Genomic DNA, 24,297 nt, shown 5'->3' on the forward strand with positions numbered 1-24,297 from the left:
CTAAAACTAGGGTGTCTATGAAGATTTCAGTGCAAATCAAATTACCCAGCAGCCATTCAGAAACAATGTTGTAAAAAAATAAATGAATCTTATTTTAAAAATGTATTCAGTTTTAAAATCGGCCACATCTTGAAAAAGAGGACATGCTGTAATAATAGTAATTTAATAAAGATATACCCATCTAAAATCTATTAACTGATAATAATAGTAATAATAATTTAAGATATACCCATCTAAAATCTATTAACTGATAATAATAGTAATTTAATTAAGATATACCCATCTAAAATCTATTAACTGATAATAATAGTAATAATAATTTAATAAAGATATACCCATCTAAAATCTATTAACTGATAGTAATAATAATTTAAGATATACCCATCTAAAATCTATTAATTAAAAATTTGAGAACAGTAATTTTGACGGTACCCATGAGCAACCATTTCTGATTAAAAAACAAATGTGATGCATTTTGGAAATAAACTCTTAATTATTATTTCAAAAATTGTCATCTCACCTCTTAGCTTTGGTGTCATGTTCCCCAGAGAGACACATTTTAGAGGCAGAGGCCCCCTCCTCTCTCTCCTCAGAGAGACTCATTTTAGAGGCAGGTCCCGCCTCTCTCTTCCCAGAGCGACTCATTTTAGAGCACTGACTCCTAAACAGAGATCCAACATGTTAGTTGTGGTTAACACAGTGACAACTAAACAGAGCTCCAACATGTTGGTTGTGGTTAACACAGTGACAACTAAACAGAGATCCAACATGTTGGTTGTGGTTAACACAGTGACAACTAAACAGAGATCCAACATGTTGGTTGTGGTTAACACAGTGACAACTAAACAGAGATCCAACATGTTGGTTGTGGTTAACACAGTGACAACTAATTATTGAATGTCAAGTGTTGTCATTTATTAATTATCTCTTAGAAACATTTACTAACAGACATAGAAACAATCAGGTGATTTAATGCATCACATGAATATGCAGTTATGAAATGTCATCTCCATGGTAACTGTGAATTTTAATAATAATAATAATAATAATAATAAGTCACTGTTTGTTAAGGAAGTTCTAGACAATACAGCAACAATAATAATAATAATAATAAGTCACTGTTTATTAAGGTAGTTCTAGACAGTACAGCAACAATAATAATAATAATAATAATAATAAGTCACTGTTTGTTAAGGTAGTTATAGACAGTACAGCATCAATAATAATAATAATAATAATAATAAGTCACTGTTTGTTAAGGTAGTTATAGACAGTACAGCAACAATAATAATAATAAGTCACTGTTTGTTAAGGTAGTTATAGACAGTACAACAACAACAACAATAATAATAATAATAATAAGTCACTGTTTGTTAAGGTAGTCATAGACAGTACAGCAACAATAATAATATTAATAATAATAATAACAATAATAATAATAAGTCACTGTTTGTTAAGGTAGTTATAGACAGTACAGCAACAATAATAATAATAATAATAATAAGTCACTGTTTGTTAAGGTAGTTATAGACAGTACAGCAACAATAATAACAATAATAATAATAAGTCACTGTTTGTTAAGGTAGTTATAGACAGTACAGCAACAATAATAATAATAATAATAATAATAATAATAATAATAATAATAACAATAATAATAATAATAATAATAATAATAATAATAAGTCACTGTTTGTTAAGGTAGTTATAGACAGTACAGCAACAATAATAATAATAATAATAATAATAATAATAATAATAAGTCACTGTTGGTTAAGGTAGTTATAGACAATACAGCAACAATAATAATAATATTAATAATAATAATAATAATAATAAGTCACTGTTGGTTAAGGTAGTTATAGACAGTACAGCAACAATAATAATAATAATAAGTCACTGTTTGTTAAGGTAGTTATAGACAGTACAGCAACAATAATAATAATAATAAGTCACTGTTGGTTAAGGTAGTTATAGACAATACAGCAACAATAATAATAATATTAATAATAATAATAATAATAATAAGTCACTGTTGGTTAAGGTAGTTATAGACAGTACAGCAACAATAATAATAATAATAAGTCACTGTTTGTTAAGGTAGTTATAGACAGTACAGCAACAATAATAATAATAATAATAATAATAAGTCACTGTTTGTTACGGTAGTTATAGACAGTACAGCAACAATAATAATAATAATAATAATAATAATAATAATAATAAGTCACTGTTGGTTAAGGTAGTTATAGACAATACAGCAACAATAATAATAATATTAATAATAATAATAATAATAATAAGTCACTGTTGGTTAAGGTAGTTATAGACAATACAGCAACAATAATAATAATAATAAGTCACTGTCTGTTAAGGTAGTTATAGACAGTACAGCAACAATAATAATAATAATAATAATAATAATAATAACAATAATAATAATAAGTCATTGTTTGTTAAGGTAGTTATAGACAGTACACTAACAATAATAACAATAATAATAATAATAAGTCACTGTCTGTTAAGGTAGTTATAGACATTACACTAACAATAATAACAATAATAATAATAATAAGTCACTGTTTGTTAAGGAAGTTCTAGACAGTACAGCAACAATAATAATAATAAGTCACTGTCTGTTAAGGTAGTTATAGACAGTACAGCAACAATAATAATAATAAGTCACTGTCTGTTAAGGTAGTTATAGACAGTACAGCAACACAAGGCCATGTCTCACACTTATTTGAATGTAGAGTAGGAGTAGTAGCAGGGTAGCCTAGTGATTAGAGCATTGGACTAGTAACCGGAAGGTTGCAAGTTCAAATCCCCGAGCTGACAAGGTACAAATCTGTCGTTCTGCCCCTTAACAGGCAGTTAACCCACTGTTCCTAGGCCGTCAATGAAAATAAGAATTTGTTCTTAACTGACTTACCTCGTTAAATAAAGGTTTAAAGAAAATGTAGACAGAATAATGTAGTGAGAGTTTTCATCAAGTAAGTTATGTTATATTATGTAAAGTAGACTAGGTTATAATGTATAGTAGTGGGTTGTTAGTGATATATAGATGTTATATTATGTAAAGTAGACTAGGTTATAATGTATAGTAGTGGGTTGTTAGTGATATGTTATATTATGTAAAGTAGACTAGATTATAATGTATAGTAGTGGGTTGTTAGTGATATGTTATATTATGTAAAGTAGACTAGGTTATAATGTATAGTAGTGGGTTGTTAGTGATATGTTATATTATGTAAAGTAGGCTAGGTTATAATGTATAGTAGTGGGTTGTTAGTGATATGTAGTTGTTATATTATGTAAAGTAGACTAGGTTATAATGTATAGTAGTGGGTTGTTAGTGATATGTAGATGTTATATTATGTAAAGTAGACTAGGTTATAATGTATAGTAGTGGGTTGTTAGTGATATGTACATGTTATATTATGTAAAGTAGACTAGGTTATAATGTATAGTAGTGGTTTGTTAGTGATATGTAGATGTTATATTATGTAAAGTAGACTAGGTTATAATGTATAGTAGTGGGTTGTTAGTGATATGTAGATGTTATATTATGTAAAGTAGACTAGGTTATAATGTATAATAGTGGGTTGTTAGTGATATGTAGATGTTATATTATGGAAAGTAGACTAGGTTATAATGTATAGTAGTGGGTTGTTAGTGATATGTTATATTATGTAAAGTAGACTAGGTTATAATGTATAGTAGTGGGTTGTTAGTGATATGTACATGTTATATTATGTAAAGTAGACTAGGTTATAATGTATAGTAGTGGGTTGTTAGTGATATGTAGATGTTATATTATGTAAAGTAGACTAGGTTATAATGTATAGTAGTGGGTTGTTAGTGATATGTTATATTATGTAAAGTAGACTAGGTTATAATGTATAGTAGTGGGTTGTTAGTGATATGTTATATTATGTAAAGTTGACTAGGTTATAATGTATAGTAGTGGGTTGTTAGTGATATGTTATATTATGTAAAGTAGACTAGGTTATAATGTATAATAGTGGGTTGTTAGTGATATGTAGATGTTATATTATGTAAAGTAGGCTAGGTTATAAAGTATAATAGTAGTTTGTTTTTGATATGTAGATCAAGGTCAATACCTATATATCATAGATGACCAGCCTAAACATGTTCAGATCAGATCAGGTCGGTTCACATAATAGTTGATGATTAGTTGAATCAGGTGTGTAAGTGCTGGTAACAACAAAAGGATGGAGAAACCCTGAGATAAACATTAAACCATATCATTGAAAAGCTCCTCCACCATCTTTACCAGACGTGTTACTGATAACATGTAGGACTACTGATTAGTTTACACTTTGAAAACTGCTGTCTGTCAGCAACTCAGCTCAAGTAGCAGTTCTACTAACTAGTAATATATCATTCCAGGTATTAATTATCTTACTCTGTCCATTAGAATAGATTATTGTTCACAAATACTTACTTTATTTTTCAATAATCTCCATGTAGTGTTTTCTGCTCTGTCGTCTCAAAATGGATCCTGAACAAAAGAACAACTTTACTTTCTGTTTCAGCTCAGCCGTCTCCCCACCCTGATAATAAAGTGTTTTATTGGTATCTTCCACTAGATGGCAGTAAACACCTTTTGTAACTAGACTTTACAACTATGTGTTCTGTTTCAGCTCAGCCGCCTCCCCACCCTGATAATAAAGTGTTATATTGGTATCTTCCACTAGATGGCAGTAAACACCTGCTGTAACTAGACTTTACAACTATGTGTTCTGTTTCAGCTCAGCCGCCTCCCCACCCTGATAATAAAGTGTTATATTGGTATCTTCCACTAGATGGCAGTAAACACCTGCTGTAACTAGACATTACAACTATGTGTTCTGTTTCAGCTCAGCCGCCTCCCCACCCTGATAATAAAGTGTTATATTGGTATCTTCCACTAGATGGCAGTAAACACCTGTTGTAACTAGACTTTACAACTATGTGTTCTGTTTCAGCTCAGCCGCCTCCCCACCCTGATAATAAAGTGTTATATTGGTATCTTCCACTAGATGGCAGTAAACACCTGCTGTAACTAGACATTACAACTATGTGTTCTGTTTCAGCTCAGCCACCTCCCCACCCTGATAACAAAGTGTTATATTGGTATCTTCCACTAGATGGCAGTAAACACATGTTGTAACTAGACTTTTCAACTATGTGTTCTGTTTCAGCTCAGCCGCCTCCCCACCCTGATAATAAAGTGTTATATTGGTATCTTCCACTAGATGGCAGTAAACACCTGCTGTAACTAGACTTTACAACTATGTGTTCTGTTTCAGCTCAGCCGCCTCCCCACCCTGATAATAAAGTGTTATATTGGTATCTTCCACTAGATGGCAGTAAACACCTGCTGTAACTAGACTTTACAACTATGTGTTCTGTTTCATACAGGCAGTGTCCCAGAGGAGAAGTGCTGATCTAGGATCAGGTCCACCCCTCTCCATGTAATCTGATTCATTATGATCTAGGATCAGGTCCCCCCTCTCCATGTAATTTGATTCATTATGATCTAGGATCAGGTCCCCCTCTCCTTGTAATCTGATTCATTATGATCTAGGATCAGGTCCCCCCTCTCCATGTAATTTGATTCATTATGATCTAGGATCAGGTCCCCCTCTCCATGTAATCTGATTCATTATGATCTAGGATCAGCTCCCCCTCTCCATCTAATCTGATTCATTATGATCTAGGATCAGCTCCCCCTGTCCATCTAATCTGATTCATTATGATCTAGGATCAGGTCCCCCCTCTCCATGTAATCTGATTAATTATGATCTAGGATCAGGTCCCCCCTCTCCATGTAATCTGATTCATTATGATCTAGGATCAGGTCCCTCCTCTCCATGTAATCTGATTCATTATGATCTAAAAGGCTAAACTGATCCTAGATCAGCTCTTCTACTCTTTATGAACACTGTCACAGGTGACTCCTCAAGATGAGGCTCATGATTTATAAGTGATATACTTTAATATACAGACTAGTTAACCACCTCCCAGTAGATGGACCCACACAGAACTTTATATATACAGACTAGTTAACCACCTCCCAGTAGATGGACCCACACAGAACTTTATATATACAGACTAGTTAACCACCTCCCAGTAGATGGACTGGTATCCCTATGAATCAGTAGAATATACAGACTAGTTAACCACCTCCTAGTAGATGGACCCACACAGAACTTTATATATACAGACTAGTTAACCACCTCCTAGTAGATGGACCCCACACAGAACTCTATATATACAGACTAGTTAACCACCTCCCAGTAGATGGACCCACACAGAACTTTATATATACAGACTAGTTAACCACCTCCCAGTAGATGGACCCACACAGAACTTTATATATACAGACTAGTTAACCACCTCCCAGTAGATGGACCCACACAGAACTTTATATATACAGACTAGTTAACCACCTCCCAGTAGATGGATCCCACACAGAACTTTATATATACAGACTAGTTAACCACCTCCCAGTAGATGGACCCCACTCAGAACTTTATATATACATACTAGTAGACAACCGATTTGAGGTCTTGACCAGCAATGTCCCACTGGTCTCAACCAAGCCGAGAGGTTCTAGAAAGAGGACTGACTTTCATACCAACTCCTAAACAGGAGGACTGACTTTCATACCAACTCCTAAACAGGAGGACTGACTTCCATACCAACTCCTAAACAGGAGGACTGACTTCCATACCAACTCCTAAACAGGAGGACTGACTTCCATACCAACTCCTAAACAGGAGGACTGACTTCCATACCAACTCCTAAACAGGAGGACTGACTTCCATACCAACTCCTAAACAGGAGGACTGACTTCCATACCAACTCCTAAACAGGATGACTGACTTCCATACCAACTCCTAAACAGGAGGACTGACTTCCATACCAACTCCTAAACAGGAGGACTGACTTCCATACCAACTCCTAAACAGGAGGACTGACTTTCATACCAACTCCTAAACAGGAGGACTGACTTTCATACCAACTCCTAAACAGGAGGACTGACTTCCATACCAACTCCTAAACAGGAGGACTGACTTCCATACCAACTCCTAAACAGGAGGACTGACTTCCATACCAACTCCTAAACAGGTTGTTGTGATATTGATTTAGAGGTGAAGGAGTCAAGCACAGGAGAGCAGAGATGTCCATGTAGCGTCTTTTAATAGGCAAGTCCACAACAATAGGGTCAGGTACAATACCAAAATAAACACCCACGACAAAAGAGAACACAGTTACTTACGAAAAGGAGGAAAAAACAACGCTCCTTTAAATTTACACACAATCGGTATATACAAGAAAATAACTGAGGCACAACCTCAACGAGCAAAATGAAATGAACAATCCCACACAAACCTAAGCAGGCAACAGGGGTACTTATACACACTGAAATGAAAGCAAATGAAACCAGGTGTGAAAGAACCAAAGACAAAACACACGGAAAAGGAAACAAGGATCAGTGATGGCTGGTAGGCCGGCGGAGCGCCGCCCGAACAAGGATCAGTGATGGCTGGTAGGCCGGCGGAGCGCCGCCCGAACAAGGATCAGCGCCTCCCCACCCTGATAATAAAGTGTTATATTGGTATCTTCCACTAGATGGCAGTAAACACCTGCTGTAACTAGACATTACAACTATGTGTTCTGTTTCAGCTCAGCCACCTCCCCACCCTGATAACAAAGTGTTATATTGGTATCTTCCACTAGATGGCAGTAAACACCTGTTGTAACTAGACTTTTCAACTATGTGTTCTGTTTCAGCTCAGCCGCCTCCCCACCCTGATAATAAAGTGTTATATTGGTATCTTCCACTAGATGGCAGTAAACACCTGCTGTAACTAGACTTTACAACTATGTGTTCTGTTTCAGCTCAGCCGCCTCCCCACCCTGATAATAAAGTGTTATATTGGTATCTTCCACTAGATGGCAGTAAACACCTGCTGTAACTAGACTTTACAACTATGTGTTCTGTTTCATACAGGCAGTGTCCCAGAGGAGAAGTGCTGATCTAGGATCAGGTCCACCCCTCTCCATGTAATCTGATTCATTATGATCTAGGATCAGGTCCCCCCTCTCCATGTAATTTGATTCATTATGATCTAGGATCAGGTCCCCCTCTCCTTGTAATCTGATTCATTATGATCTAGGATCAGGTCCCCCCTCTCCATGTAATTTGATTCATTATGATCTAGGATCAGGTCCCCCTCTCCATGTAATCTGATTCATTATGATCTAGGATCAGCTCCCCCTCTCCATCTAATCTGATTCATTATGATCTAGGATCAGCTCCCCCTGTCCATCTAATCTGATTCATTATGATCTAGGATCAGGTCCCCCCTCTCCATGTAATCTGATTCATTATGATCTAGTATCAGGTCCCCCCTCTCCATGTAATCTGATTCATTATGATCTAGGATCAGGTCCCTCCTCTCCATGTAATCTGATTCATTATGATCTAAAAGGCTAAACTGATCCTAGATCAGCTCTTCTACTCTTTATGAACACTGTCACAGGTGACTCCTCAAGATGAGGCTCATGATTTATAAGTGATATACTTTAATATACAGACTAGTTAACCACCTCCCAGTAGATGGACCCACACAGAACTTTATATATACAGACTAGTTAACCACCTCCCAGTAGATGGACCCACACAGAACTTTATATATACAGACTAGTTAACCACCTCCCAGTAGATGGACCCACACAGAACTTTATATATACAGACTAGTTAACCACCTCCCAGTAGATGGACCCACACAGAACTTTATATATACAGACTAGTTAACCACCTCCCAGTAGATGGACCCACACAGAACTTTATATATACAGACTAGTTAACCACCTCCCAGTAGATGGATCCACACAGAACTTTATATATACAGACTAGTTAACCACCTCCCAGTAGATGGACCCACACAGAACTTTATATATACAGACTAGTTAACCACCTCCCAGTAGATGGATCCACACAGAACTTTATATATACAGACTAGTTAACCACCTCCCAGTAGATGGACCCCACTCAGAACTTTATATATACAGACTAGTAGACAACCGATTTGAGGTCTTGACCAGCAATGTCCCACTGGTCTCAACCAAGCCGAGAGGTTCTAGAAAGAGGACTGACTTTCATACCAACTCCTAAACAGGAGGACTGACTTTCATACCAACTCCTAAACAGGAGGACTGACTTCCATACCAACTCCTAAACAGGAGGACTGACTTCCATACCAACTCCTAAACAGGAGGACTGACTTCCATACCAACTCCTAAACAGGAGGACTGACTTCCATACCAACTCCTAAACAGGAGGACTGACTTCCATACCAACTCCTAAACAGGAGGACTGACTTCCATACCAACTCCTAAACAGGATGACTGACTTCCATACCAACTCCTAAACAGGAGGACTGACTTCCATACCAACTCCTAAACAGGAGGACTGACTTCCATACCAACTCCTAAACAGGAGGACTGACTTTCATACCAACTCCTAAACAGGAGGACTGACTTTCATACCAACTCCTAAACAGGAGGACTGACTTCCATACCAACTCCTAAACAGGAGGACTGACTTCCATACCAACTCCTAAACAGGAGGACTGACTTCCATACCAACTCCTAAACAGGTTGTTGTGATATTGATTTAGAGGTGAAGGAGTCAAGCACAGGAGAGCAGAGATGTCCATGTAGCGTCTTTTAATAGGCAAGTCCACAACAATAGGGTCAGGTACAATACCAAAATAAACACCCACGACAAAAGAGAACACAGTTACTTACGAAAAGGAGGAAAAAACAACGCTCCTTTAAATTTACACACAATCGGTATATACAAGAAAATAACTGAGGCACAACCTCAACGAGCAAAATGAAATGAACAATCCCACACAAACCTAAGCAGGCAACAGGGGTACTTATACACACTGAAATGAAAGCAAATGAAACCAGGTGTGAAAGAACCAAAGACAAAACACACGGAAAAGGAAACAAGGATCAGTGATGGCTGGTAGGCCGGCGGAGCGCCGCCCGAACAAGGATCAGTGATTACTGGTAGGCCGGCGGAGCGCCGCCCGAACAAGGATCAGTGATGGCTGGTAGGCCGGCGGAGCGCCGCCCGAACAAGGATCAGTGATGGCTGGTAGGCCGGCGGAGCGCCGCCCGAACAAGGATCAGTGATGGCTGGTAGGCCGGCGGAGCGCCGCCCGAACAAGGAGAAGTTGTGACACACGTGGACTGGGAGGAACCAACTCCTAAACAGGGGGACTGGGAGGAACCAACTCCTAAACAGGTGGACTGGGAGGAACCAACTCCTAAACAGGGGGACTGGGAGGAACCAACTCCTAAACAGGTGGACTGGGAGGAACCAACTCCTAAACAGGTGGACTGTGGGGAGCTCCAGAGGGGATCTATCATACCAACTCCTAAACAGGTGGACTGGGAGGAACAAACTCCTAAACAGGTGGACTGCAGGGAACCAACTCCTAAACAGGAGGACTGGGAGGAACCAACTCCTAAACAGGTGGACTGGGAGGAACCAACTCCTAACCAGGAGGACTGGGAGGAGCTCCAGAGGGGATCTATCATACCAACTCCTAAACAGGAGGACTGGGAGGAGCCAACTCCTAAACAGGAGGACTGGGAGGAGCCAACTCCTAAACAGGAGGACTGGGAGGAGCCAACTCCTAAACAGGGGGACTGGGAGGAACCAACTCCTAAACAGGTGGACTGGGAGGAGCTCCAGAGGGGATCTATCATACCAACTCCTAAACAGGAGGACTGGGAGGAGCCAACTCCTAAACAGGAGGACTGGGAGGAGCCAACTCCTAAACAGGAGGACTGGGAGGAGCCAACTCCTAAACAGGTGGACTGGGAGGACCTCCAGAGGGGATCTATCATACCAACTCCTAAACAGGAGGACTGGGAGGAGCCAACTCCTAAACAGGAGGACTGGGAGGAGCCAACTCCTAAACAGGAGGACTGGGAGGAACTAACTCCTAAACAGGAGGACTGGGAGGAGCTCCAGAGGGGATCTATCATACCAACTCCTAAACAGGAGGACTGGGAGGAGCTCCAGAGGGGATCTATCATACCAACTCCTAAACAGGAGGACTGGGAGGAGCTCCAGAGGGGATCTATCATACCAACTCCTAAACAGGAGGACTGGGAGGAGCCAACTCCTAAACAAGAGGACTGGGAGGAGCTCCAGAGGGGATCTATCATACCAACTCCTAAACAGGAGGACTGGGAGGAGCTCCAGAGGGGATCTATCATACCAACTCCTAAACAGGAGGACTGGGAGGTGCTCCAGAGGGGATCTATCATACCAACTCCTAAACAGGAGGACTGGGAGGAGCTCCAGAGGGGATCTACACGTCCATCATAGAAGATTGAAGTTATCAGATCATTTTGAATATGAAGCATATTTTCCTCATATACTATTTCCAAACCCCTCACATTGGGAACCTCAGTTGGAGTCCGTGTCAGAAACTATACAGACTCTGATACGTAGGGAGGTGGCTTCCTTTTCACAATTCAGAAGCATTAAAAAAAAAATCTAGAAACATTCAACATCAATCAGAGTATAGTGATTAAACCAGCAGATAAGGGGGCTCAGATTGTTGTAATGGATAAAGTGAATATCTTCTTGAAGCCAATAGACAATAGGATCATGTTAAACACTATGTTCCATTGTCCCACTGATATAAAATATGGGCCAGTTGCCATACGTTACTTCCCTCCAAGCCATTTCCAATAGACTTGATACTTCTTCCCCAGTGCTGAGACAGTGTTGAGACAGTGTTGAGACAGTGTTGAGACAGTGTTGAGACAGTGTTGAGACAGTGCTGAGACAGTGCTGAGACAGTGTTGAGACAGTGTTGAGACAGTGTTGAGACAGTGCTGAGACAGTGTTGAGACAGTGTTGAGACAGTGCTGAGACAGTGTTGAGACAGTGCTGAGACAGTGCTGAGACAGTGTTGAGACAGTGCTGAGACAGTGTTGAGACAGTGTTGAGACAGTGTTGAGACAGTGTTGAGACAGTGCTGAGACAGTGTTGAGACAGTGCTGAGACAGTGTTGAGACAGTGTTGAGACAGTGCTGAGACAGTGTTGAGACAGTGCTGAGACAGTGTTGAGACAGTGCTGAGACAGTGTTGAGACAGTGTTGAGACAGTGTTGAGACAGCGTTGGGACAGCGTTGAGACAGTGTTGAGACAGTGTTGAGACAGTGTTGAGACAGTGTTGAGACAGCGTTGGGACAGCGTTGAGACAGTGCTGAGACAGTGTTGAGACAGTGTTGAGACAGTGTTGAGACAGTGTTGAGACAGAGTTGGGACAGCGTTGAGACAGTGCTGAGACAGTGTTGAGACAGTGTTGTGACAGTGTTGAGACAGTGTTGAGACAGTGTTGTGACAGTGTTGAGACAGTGTTGAGACAGTGTTGAGACAGCGTTGGGACAGCGTTGGGACAGCGTTGAGACAGCGCTGAGACAGTGTTGAGACAGTGTTGTGACAGTGTTGAGACAGTGTTGAGACAGTGTTGAGACAGTGCTGAGACAGTGCTGAGACAGTGCTGAGACAGTGTTGACCTTGCTATTTACCTGCTTCCCTGTAATACTCGGTTGGGTAAACACCCTGAGTTGTATAACAGACAGGCTTGGCTGAGTGCCCAGGGCTGAATAAACAACCAGAGAAGACTGGGCGAAGGGTAGATAAACCTGACAGGGGTGGAGACAGTAAAGCCTGTGTGGATACAACAGCCACAGTGTGATAAGTGGTAAACGGGTTGCTAAACAACCTGTGTGGGATGTATTGTTAATGGCTGGATATAGAGACACACTTGGATGCAACTGTAAAGGCTAGAAACCACTGAATGGACTCTTGTTGGATAACCCAGACTCACTTGGATGAAGCGGTACTGGGTGGAAAGCCCAGCCATAATCTCTGGGTGGAAAGCCCAGCCATAATCTCTGGGTGGAACTGTAAAGGCTAGAAACCACTGAATGGACTCTTGTTGGATAACCCAGACTCACTTGGATGAAGCGGTACTGGGTGGAAAGCCCAGCCATAATCTCTGGGTGGAAAGCCCAGCCATAATCTCTGGGTGGAAAGCCCAGCCATAATCTCTGGGTGGAAAACCCAGCCATAATCTCTGGGTGGAAAGCCCAGCCATAATCTCTGGGTGGAAAGCCCAGCCATAATCTCTGGGTGGAAAGCCCGGCCATAATCTCTGGGTGGAAAGCCCGGCCATAATCTCTGGGTGGAAAGCCCGGCCATAATCTCTGGGTGGAAAGCCCGGCCATAATCTCTGGGTGGAAAGCCCGGCCATAATCTCTGGGTGGAAAGCCCGGCCATAATCTCTGGGTGGAAAGCCCGGCCATAATCTCTGGGTGGAAAGCCCGGCCATAATCTCTGGGTGGAAAGCCCGGCCATAATCTCTGGGTGGAAAGCCCGGCCATAATCTCTGGGTGGAAAGCCCGGCCATAATCTCTGGGTGGAAAGCCCGGCCATAATCTCTGGGTGGAAAGCCCGGCCATAATCTCTGGGTGGAAAGCCCGGCCATAATCTCTGGGTGGAAAGCCCGGCCATAATCTCTGGGTGGAAAGCCCGGCCATAATCTCTGGGTGGAAAGCCCGGCCATAATCTCTGGGTGGAAAGCCCGGCCATAATCTCTGGGTGGAAAGCCCAGCCATAATCTCTGGGTGGAAAGCCCAGCCATAATCTCTGGGTGGAAAGCCCAGCCATAATCTCTGGGTGGAAAGCCCAGCCATAATCTCTGGGTGGAAAGCCCAGCCATAATCTCTGGGTGGAAAGCCCAGCCATAATCTCTGGGTGGAAAGCCCAGCCATAATCTCTGGGTGGAAAGCCCAGCCATAATCTCTGGGTGGAAAGCCCAGCCATAATCTCTGGGTGGAAAGCCCAGCCATAATCTCTGGGTGGAAAGCCCAGCCATAATCTCTGGGTGGAAAGCCCAGCCATAATCTCTGGGTGGAAAGCCCAGCCATAATCTCTGGGTGGAAAACCCAGCCATAATCTCTGGGTGGAAAGCCCAGCCATAATCTCTGGGTGGAAAGCCCAGCCATAATCTCTGGGTGGAAAGCCCAGCCATAATCTCTGGGTGGAAAACCCAGCCATAATCTCTGGGTGGAAAACCCAGCCATAATCTCTGGGTGGAAAGCCCAGCCATAATCTCTGGGTGGAAAGCCCAGCCATAATCTCTGGGTGGAAAGCCCAGCCATAATCTCTGGGTGGAAAGCCCAGCGATAATCTCTGGGTGGAAAGCCCAGCCATAATCTCTGGGTGGAAAGCCCAGCCATAATCTCTGGGTGGAAAGCCCAGCCATAATCTCTGGGTGGAAAGCCCAGCCATAATCTCTGGGTGGAAAGCCCAGCCATAATCTAATAGAAAAGAACAAGGCTCTGAAATGACTGGTGATTCACTTTATTGCTGTCATGTTAAACCAAGGATACATAATGGTATAGTATAATGAGACATATACTGCCTGATATATTCATTTAGATGTGCAGGAGTTCAATGTTCATGTCTTCTATCTCTTTGCATATGGACCGGACTGCATGAAGTGGTTGAGATGGGGTGGAGTTTCCATCTCCCATTGTCTCCTGATTGGTCCTGCTACATCTTTCACCATCCTGCTCCTGCAGAGCTCTTGCAGCGTAGGAAGGGGTCTTGGTACAAAGGTCACCTTTTCAACCTCATATAGTCCAGCAAACGTCCCATGGTGTTGAAGTGTATAGCTGTGTCAATCACGCTGTTGACTACTGCATCTTTTACAGGCACAAACCCGCACTTATCATAGGTTACCTTATCAGTATTTCTCTCGGTCTAGTAACCTTCTGGGACTGCTTCAATCACATCCTCTATCATCGCAACAGGTTCACCTCTGTCCCAGTCTACGAAGTCCGTGCATTTGTAATAGCCTCGGGTGACATACTGTATATAGCAAATGGGATGAGGCTATTGTCAGGGCTCTTCACCACACCTGAACACACACCTCCGGGCATGTCACCAAAGTAGGCCGCGATGGCAATAGCTCCTACAGTGACTTCGGGTCTATTCAGGGATGATATTAGCTGCTCTTCGGAGACGGAACCCCACCACTTCTCACCCAGCCATTCTAACAGTGGAAGACACGATCTGTCCAATAGGGGCCAGTTGCCATGTTCATTTCGGTAAGAGACACGGAGTGAATCGAATTGTCTTCTGTTTACATAGGCCATCGTCCAACCCCGTAGCTATTTCCATATATGTGTGTAATTAGTAACATAGTTCTTTTGATACAGCAATTTTAAGTACTAGGGAATTGGAAGCAAACCCCAAACAGCACACGGTCAATAACCACAGGGAAAGTGCCTCATGTTTCTAACTGTTGTTGCTAGTAGCTCCTCAGGATGATGCCGAGATGTAGCTCTCTGAGCACCTTTCACAGTCGCACCCCCTGTGCCTAACCGTAACCGTAGTGTATACTGATATGGTAGTGTGTACTGATATGGTAGTGTATACTGTGATTACAAGTAAGTAAGTATTGTACATGATTAACACGACACTCAACATAGAGTACACAATTTACTACTATTGCCACGGTTACACGTCGATACATGTCCGTACATGTCCAGACATGTGGAGCAGTGAAAACAATCCCCTCCATGATGTTTTTCAACTTGAAAATTCAATGACCTGTCCTAGACTGATCCAGTACAAAAGTGAACTGTTGCATCATCCATGTACCCATGTAAGCTGTAGGAAACAAAATATACTACTATTGCCACGGCTACATGTCCATACATGTCCATACATGTCCAGACATGTGGAGCAGGGAAAACAATCCCCTCCATGATATTATTCAACTTGGAATGTGATGACCTGTCCTAGACTGACCCCTGTAGTACAAATGTGAACTAGACGTCCAGACATGTCCAGGCATGTGGAGCAGTGAAAACAATCCCCTCTATGATATTATTCAACTTGGAATGTGATGTTAAAATATGAAACTATTTGTGAATAGATGAAATGTAATTTCAGCTTCTTAAATGAGAGAACGGTTTGTCATGGAGAAACTCTGCTCACTCAGAGGCCCCGCCCAAGTGAACAGACATTGGTTATAAACTATGAAACACGCCCTTCTCTCTCCTACTATATAAGCCCTGATATGAAAATGTAACCTCCTGTTCCAAGGAGAAGAGGACGGTGGTCTCCACTTGAAAAGGACAAGATCAACAACAGAACTAAGCCAACCTCAGCGTGAGCTCTGGTTGAACGACAAGAACCTACTGAAATTAGCATTGAATTTCAACGTAAAGATGACGATCAACACACCGAAAGGATGAATTTCGACTATACCAGCCAGAATATAGCATGAGCTTAAAGAATGGCAACTTGGTGTGAACTTTGAACTCTTATTCACTAAAGAAGTGATACCTCCTAGCTGTTGCGTTAGCAACCACAGCTGTAAACGTGGGCTGGGAAAGGACGGACAAAGGACCCGTTCTACCACACGACGACGGTTCTACCAAGTATACGTTCTACCACCAGACATTCTTCAAAGGACAACCCGGCCTTCCACCTACGACCAACCGATCGAAGCGCAGCTCAGAGTAAATATTTATTGCATTTTCCTTTTCCAAATGGGCGGTTATTTAGAATACATAAGATACTGTATTTACGACAGCATAGCTGCCTAATGCATTCAAATGGCAATGGTTTGATTGGATGACAAATGACCAATGAGTTTAATGTATTAAATATAGATATAGGCATCATCTTTGATGAAGGTTATATGTAACTAAAATCAAATAAATATGTTACTTCTGACATCGTTATCTAAAATGTATTTTGACTTAGTGATTAATGACATGGTTTCTTCTTTGAGGGATTTTCATGCCATAATGTATCCAGCCATTTATAGCAGAAATCTGTTATTGGTACATGATGCATTTGTGGACTTTTAAATGAATGATATATATTGTAGCCATTGATTCTTGAAGAATATAACTCACCCCATCCCTCGGCTGTTTACCCCCAAAGAATGGCAGGGTGGCGCCTTTGTTATTTTTTGAATCCCAGATTGCCCCTTTAATGTAACAGATCATTAAAAACAGCTGAAGTATTGTCCATTAATAAGTTACAATGTAACTGTTACATGATTAACACGACACTCAACATAGAGTACACAATTTACTACCAATAATAATGACAGTATTCACAACAACAAAACTATGTACAATGCAACGATCTTACATGAAGAAGAACAGTAAAAATAATGTTTTCAAAACAGGTGTGAGGTTGGTGGTAGAAACATTCAGGTCCAGTCAGTCAAAGTGGGTTTAAATATAACAATATTCTATTAAGCTGGCATATTCAAACATTCAGGAGATAATATAGGTGCTCCAAGTTGACCCACTGCATACCCCACCAAACCATGAGATATCCATGTCTTCATCACTTTAAAAGAGAAACGGTTGAATTTGATCTCATTTAACTTTTTATTGTATTTGGCTAAATCAGGGTCCCACAGAGTGTTTCTTGATAGTCTTTAAAACCCTCCCACTGTCCTCAGGTCATTTTGACCCACCACTGTGATCAACTCTCACGCTGTCCTCAGGTCATTTTGACCCAAAACTGTGATCAACCCTCCTGCTGTCCTCAGGTCATTTTGACCCACCACTGTGATCAACCCTCCCGCTGTCCTCAGGTCATTTTGACCCACCACTGTGGTCAACCCTCCCACTGTCCTCAGGTCATTTTGACCCAACACTGTGATCAACTCTCCTGCTGTCCTCAGGTCATTTTGACCCACCACTGTGATCAACCCTCCAGCTGTCCTCAGGTCATTTTGACCCACCACTGTGATCAACCCTCCCGCTGTCCTCGGGTCATTTTGACCCACCACTGTGATCAACTCTCCCGCTGTCCTCAGGTCATTTTGACCCCCCACTGTGATCAACCCTCCTGCTGTCCTCAGGTCATTTTGACCCACCACTGTGATCAACTCTCCCGCTGTCCTCAGGTCATTTTGACCCACCACTGTGATCAACTCTCCCGCTGTCCTCAGGTCATTTTGACCCACCACTGTGGTCAACCCTCCCACTGTCCTCAGGTCATTTTGACCCACCACTGTGATCAACTCTCCTGCTGTCCTCAGGTCATTTTGACCCACCACTGTGGTCAACCCTCCCGCTGTCTTCAGGTCATTTTGACCCACCACTGTGATCAACCCTCCCACTATCCTCAGGTCATTTTGACCCACCACTGTGATCAACCCTCCCACTATCCTCAGGTCATTTTGACCCACCACTGTGATCAACTCTCCCGCTGTCCTCAGGTCATTTTGACCCACCACTGTGGTCAACCCTCCCACTGTCCTCAGGTCATTTTGACCCAACACTCTGATCAACTCTCCTGCTGTCCTCCGGTCATTTTGACCCACCACTGTGGTCAACCCTCCCACTGTCCTCAGGTCATTTTGACCCAACACTCTGATCAACTCTCCTGCTGTCCTCAGGTCATTTTGACCCACCACTGTGTTTAAACAAATCTACTTTGAAACAAAAGTATACACCTCACACACATGGTTATGGGCTTTAATAAATATGACACCTGTACTATGTCAGATATACATGTAGTGTCTAAATGTATTCATTTAGTTTGCATCCCAATATTACACTTTAAATACATTAACAGAACAACATTTGGACACACTGACTCATTCAAGGGTTTTTCTTCATTTTTACTATTTTCTACATTAAACTATGAAATAACACATATGGAGTCGTGTAGTAACCAAATTTGTTAAACAAATCAAAATATATTTTATACTTGAGATTCTTCAATGTAGGCACCCTATAAACCATAAAGTAGGATCCTTTTCATCAAGTCAGTTCATCAAGTTTCTGCCCTGGTCAACCCTAAGTGCTGTTATTGTGAAGTGGAAACGTCTAGAAGCAACAACGGCTCTCCCGCGAAGTGGTAGGCCACACAAGGTCACAGAACGGGACCGCAGAGTGCTGATGCACTTTAAAATCGTCTTTCCTCGGTTGCAACACGAGTTCCAAACTGTCTCTGTAAGCAACGTCAGCACAATAACTGTTCGTCGGGAGTTTCATGAAATGGGTTTCCATGGCCAAGCAGCCGCACACAAGCCTAAGATCACCATGTGCAATGCCAAGCGTCTGCTGGAGTGGTGTAAAGCTCGCTGCCATTGGACTCTGGAGTAGTGGAAACACGTTCTCTGGGGTGATGAATCACGCTTAACCATCTGGCAGTCCGACAGACGAATCTGGGTTTGGTGGATGCCAGGAGAACGCTACCCAACTGAAGGGAAGAACTTGACTGGCCGGCACAGAGTCCTGACCTCAAATGTATCAAACACCTTTGGGATGAATTGGAACGCCGACTGCGAGCCAGGCCTAATCGCCCAACATCAGTGCCCAACCTCCCTAATGCTCTTGTGGCTGAATGGAAGCAAGTCCCTACAGCAATGTTCCAACATCTAGTGATAAACCTTCCCAGAAGAGTGGACCAACTCCATATTAATGGCCATGATTTTGGAATGAGATGTTCGACAAGCACTTTTGGTCAAATACTGTAGTCTATATAACCTACAGTACAGTATGCAGAGTGCAACGATGACGGGGTGTGACTGTTTTAGTGACAGGGCATAAATACTGTAGTCTATATAACTTACAGTACAGTCTGGGGTATAAATACTGTAGTCTATATAACCTACAGTACAGTCTGGGGTATAAATACTGTAGTCTATATAACCTATGGTACAGTCTGGGGTATAAATACTGTAGTCTAAATAACCTACAGTACAGTATGGGGCATAAATACTGTAGTCTATATAACCTATGGTATGGTATGGGTATAACAGTCTGGGGCATAAATACTGTAGTCTATATAACTTACAGTACAGTCTGGGGTATAAATACTGTAGTCTATATAACCTACAGTACAGTCTGGGGTATAAATACTGTAGTCTATATAACTTACAGTACAGTCTGGGGCATAAATACTGTAGTCTATATAACCTACAGTACAGTCTGGGGCATAAATACTGTAGTCTATATAACCTACAGTACAGTCTGGGGCATAAATACTGTAGTCTATATAACCTACAGTACAGTCTGGGGCATAAATACTGTAGTCTATATAACCTACAGTACAGTCTGGGGCATAAATACTGTAGTCTATATAACCTACAGTACAGTATGGGACATAAATACTGTAGTCTATATAACCTACAGTACAGTCTGGGGCATAAATACTGTAGTCTATATAACCTACAGTACAGTATGGGGCATAAATACTGTAGTCTATATAACCTACAGTACAGTCTGGGGCATAAATACTGTAGTCTATATAACCTACAGTACAGTATGGGACATAAATACTGTAGTCTATATAAACTACAGTACAGTCTGGGGCATAAATACTGTAGTCTATATAACCTACAGTACATTCTGGGGTATAAATACTGTAGTCTATATAACCTACAGTACAGTCTGGGGCATAAAAACTGTAGTCTATATAACCTACAGTACAGTCTGGGGCATAAATACTGTAGTCTATATAACCTACAGTACAGTCTGGGGTATAAATACTGTAGTCTATATAACCTATGGTATGGTATGGGTATAACAGTCTGGGGTATAAATACTATAGTCTATATAACCTACAGTACAGTTTGGGGTATAAATACTGTAGTCTATATAACCTACAGTACAGTCTGGGGTATAAATACTGTAGTCTATATAACCTACAGTACAGTCTGGGGCATAAATACTGTAGTCTATATAACCTATGGTATGGGGTATAACAGTCTGGGGTATAAATACTGTAGTCTATATAACCTACAGTACAGTATGGGTCATAAATACTGTAGTCTATATAACCTATGGTATGGGGTATAACAGTCTGGGGTATAAATACTGTAGTTTATATAACCTATGGTATGGTATGGGGTATAACAGTCTGGGGCATAAATACTGTAGTCTATATAACCTATGGTATGGGGTATAAATACTGTAGTCTATATAACCTATGGTATGGGGTATAAATACTGTAGTCTATATAACCTATGGTATGGGGTATAACAGTCTGGGGTATAAATACTGTAGTCTATATAACCTATGGTATGGGGTATAACAGTATGGGGTATAAATACTGTAGTCTATATAACCTATGGTATGGGGTATAACAGTCTGGGGCATAAATACTGTAGTTTATATAACCTATGGTATGGTATGGGGCATAAATACTGTAGTCTATATAACCTATGGTATGGTATGGGGTATAACAGTCTGGGGCATAAATACTGTAGTCTATATAACCTATGGTATGGGGCATAACAGTATGGGGTATAAATACTGTAGTCTATATAACCTATGGTATGGGGTATAACAGTCTGGGGCATAAATACTGAACCAAGCAAACGTATTATACATTTAATTGTAAACTGGGTGGTTCCTGCCCAGAATGCTGATTGGTTGACAGCTGTGGTATATCAGACCGTATACCACGGGTATGACAAAACATTTATTTTTACTGTTCTAATTACGTTGGTAACCAGTTTGCCACCTCTGTTTACCCCCTCTGTGGTATATGACCAATATACCACGGCTAAGGGCTGTATCCAGGCACTCCACAATGTCTTAGAACAGCCCTTAGCCGTGGTATATTAGCCATACACCACACCCCCTCGTGCCTTATTGGTTAAGTATATTAGCCATACACCACACCCCCTCGTGCCTTATTGGTTAAGTATATTAGCCATACACCACACCCCCTCGTGCCTTATTGGTTAAGTGAAGACAAGAGATACAGTTAGTATTTGCTAGGTCTTACTTACTGAAACACTCTCACGTTAAGTACCCTACTGCACACAAAGAAGGTATCAAAAACGATGTTATAGAAATGCTAGTTCAGTTTGTGTTTTAGAAGGATACATTTCAGTACATTTGTTTAGCTGATGGTTTGACTGAAAACTAATTGAGTATTATTTATTTCCAGTATAAGAGGAACACATTATACAGATGTCTTTGATTCTAAATATATTTAGTAGTAGAGATGATTACTTCCAGGAGTTGTGTGCAATAGATATTGTATCTTTGTCTGAAACACAAATACTCAAATGATACAACTCATTACAATGGTATCTCTTTTTGAAATGAATCTTATTTTGTTATAATTTCATGTTCATGTTTTGTTAGATATCCTGTATATCCATTGATTCTAGAATAATATCAAATAAAAATAAACCTTGTGAACTTATACTGTCTCACCCGATTGTAACCCACAATTACATCTGCTATTATTCCATTGTAAGTTTGTGTTGTCTTTTGTCTTTGTAAATAAGCGACACAGCTTCAAAATGTTTACAACTATCATGTGGATCTTAAGGATTTTCATATTGTTGCATCTAAACCTTTATATAAGAACATTTGTCAACGCCTCATAATGATGTTGTGCAAGTTAGTTAAATAAAGAGACACACGACTCATCTGACTGTCAACTTTCATATTTTCAGGGAAAGAAAATGCAGCGACAAAACCAAAGAGGAATAACGGAGACCTTTTTCCGCGGGGAGCATCAGAGTATAGAAACCTTGAAAATGGAGACCCCACTAAGTTGTAGACGTCTTATTTCAAAAGACATTCCACTGTACCCCAAAGCTGACAGAGCGGAATTTCACGTGGACACAGTCTGTCATGTAACCACTCCAACAGGCCTGACAGGAATCATGGATCTGAGTGGATTTACAGCAGGGCAAACAGGGGGTTTCACATGGTGGGCTCTTCACATTACAGAAGGGGAAATTGAGGCAGCAGAGAATCGCTTCCTTGAAAAGGAACAGCTTTCCTTTGACCCAACAACGGGTGAAGAACAAAGACACAATCCATTCCTGAAGGAATTCACCACCTCCCCTGTCTTCCAAAAGGGATCTCGGTACGGGAACTTTAAGTTTACCTTCCCCTTGGAGGATCTCATGCAGATGTACACAGAGCAGATCTGTGAGGGAGAGAAGCCTGTCCTGAGAGTCTATGAAACCGTGGTTTACAAGCAGGAGATCATGTACGTTGTGGTTGTCCACGGTCCAGATGTGACAGAGTTTGATGAGTACCCACTTCTTGCTGATGAGAATGATGAGGCAATATGCATTTATAAAGATGGTCAAATTGTCTGGCGTGCAGAAGCAATATGTGAAACCCATACAAAGAAGCTGATCATCAACAGAGAGAGTGGAACAGTTGAAACAGAAGAACTTGGACTTGGTTTTGAGTATTTCATGTGGGACCATGTGACCCTGGCATTCCATCTGCCAGCTGACCGCACCCTCCAAGTTGAAGAGGGAGTATTAAAGGAGAGACTCCATGCATGTGAGGGTATCAGACCTTTTCTCCAGGATGAGTTTATAACACTAGAGGAGGCAGAAGAAGTAGTCAATGCCATAAAGAACTCTATATAGGGACAGTGCTATATGGGGACAGTGCTATATAGGGACAGTGCTATATGGGGACAGTGCTATATAGGGACAGTGCTAGTGACAGTGCTATATGGGGACAGTGCTTTATAGGGACAGTGCTATATAGTTACAGTGCTAGTGACAGTGCTATATGGGGGCAGTACTATATAGGGACAGTGCTATATAGGGACAGTGCTATATGGGGACAGTGCTATATAGGGACAGTGCTATATGGGGACAGTGCTATATAGGGACAGTGCTAGTGACAGTGCTATATGGGGAAAGTGCTATATAGGGACAGTGCTATATGGGGACAGTGCTAGGGACAGTTCTATATAGGGGCAGTGCTAGTGACAGTGCTATATGGGGAAAGTGCTAGGGACAGTTCTAGGGACAGTGCTAGGGGCAGTTCTATATAGGGGCAGTGCTAGTGACAGTGCTATATGGGGACAGTGCTAGGGACAGTTCTAGGGACAGTTCTAGGGACAGTGCTAGGGGCAGTTCTAGGGACAGTTCTAGGGACAGTTCTAGGGACAGTGCTAGGGGCAGTGCTAGGGGCAGTTCTAGGGACAGTGCTAGGGGCAGTTCTAGGGACAGTGCTTAGGGGCAGTTCTAGGGACAGTGCTAAAGACAGTTCTAGGGACAGTGCTAAAGACAGTTCTAGGGACAGTGCTAAAGGCAGTTCTAGGGACAGTGCTAGGGACAGTGCTAGGGACAGTTCTAGGGACAGTGCTAGGGGCAGTTCTAGGGACAGTGCTAAAGACAGTTCTAG

General features: G+C 41.5%; 2 protein-coding genes and 1 pseudogene across 2 annotated transcripts in view; 2 read left to right on the forward strand and 1 right to left on the reverse strand.

Moving 5' to 3' along the window:
• LOC110515071 (NACHT, LRR and PYD domains-containing protein 3-like) overlaps positions 1–4,560 on the reverse strand; it is a 390,541-nt gene extending 385,981 nt beyond the window's left edge. The window contains exons 1-2 of the mRNA XM_036942521.1: positions 4,469–4,560; positions 521–661 (exon numbers count right to left, since the gene is read on the reverse strand). Coding sequence (XP_036798416.1) covers positions 521–645 — 125 coding nt within the window. The 5' untranslated portion in view covers positions 646–661; positions 4,469–4,560. The remainder of the gene's footprint in view (positions 1–520; positions 662–4,468) is intronic.
• Positions 1–24,297, forward strand: part of LOC118938461 — a 942,996-nt pseudogene that overhangs the window by 845,881 nt on the left and 72,818 nt on the right.
• LOC118938469 lies at positions 15,982–23,616 on the forward strand. Its single transcript, XM_036942507.1, has 2 exons — positions 15,982–16,656; positions 22,590–23,616. Exon 2 carries the CDS (start codon positions 22,599–22,601, stop codon positions 23,526–23,528), a length of 930 nt encoding a protein of 309 aa, XP_036798402.1. The 5' UTR covers positions 15,982–16,656; positions 22,590–22,598; the 3' UTR covers positions 23,529–23,616.

The sequence above is a fragment of the Oncorhynchus mykiss genome, chromosome 13 (assembly GCF_013265735.2).
Source record: "Oncorhynchus mykiss isolate Arlee chromosome 13, USDA_OmykA_1.1, whole genome shotgun sequence".
NCBI lineage: Eukaryota > Metazoa > Chordata > Actinopteri > Salmoniformes > Salmonidae > Oncorhynchus > Oncorhynchus mykiss.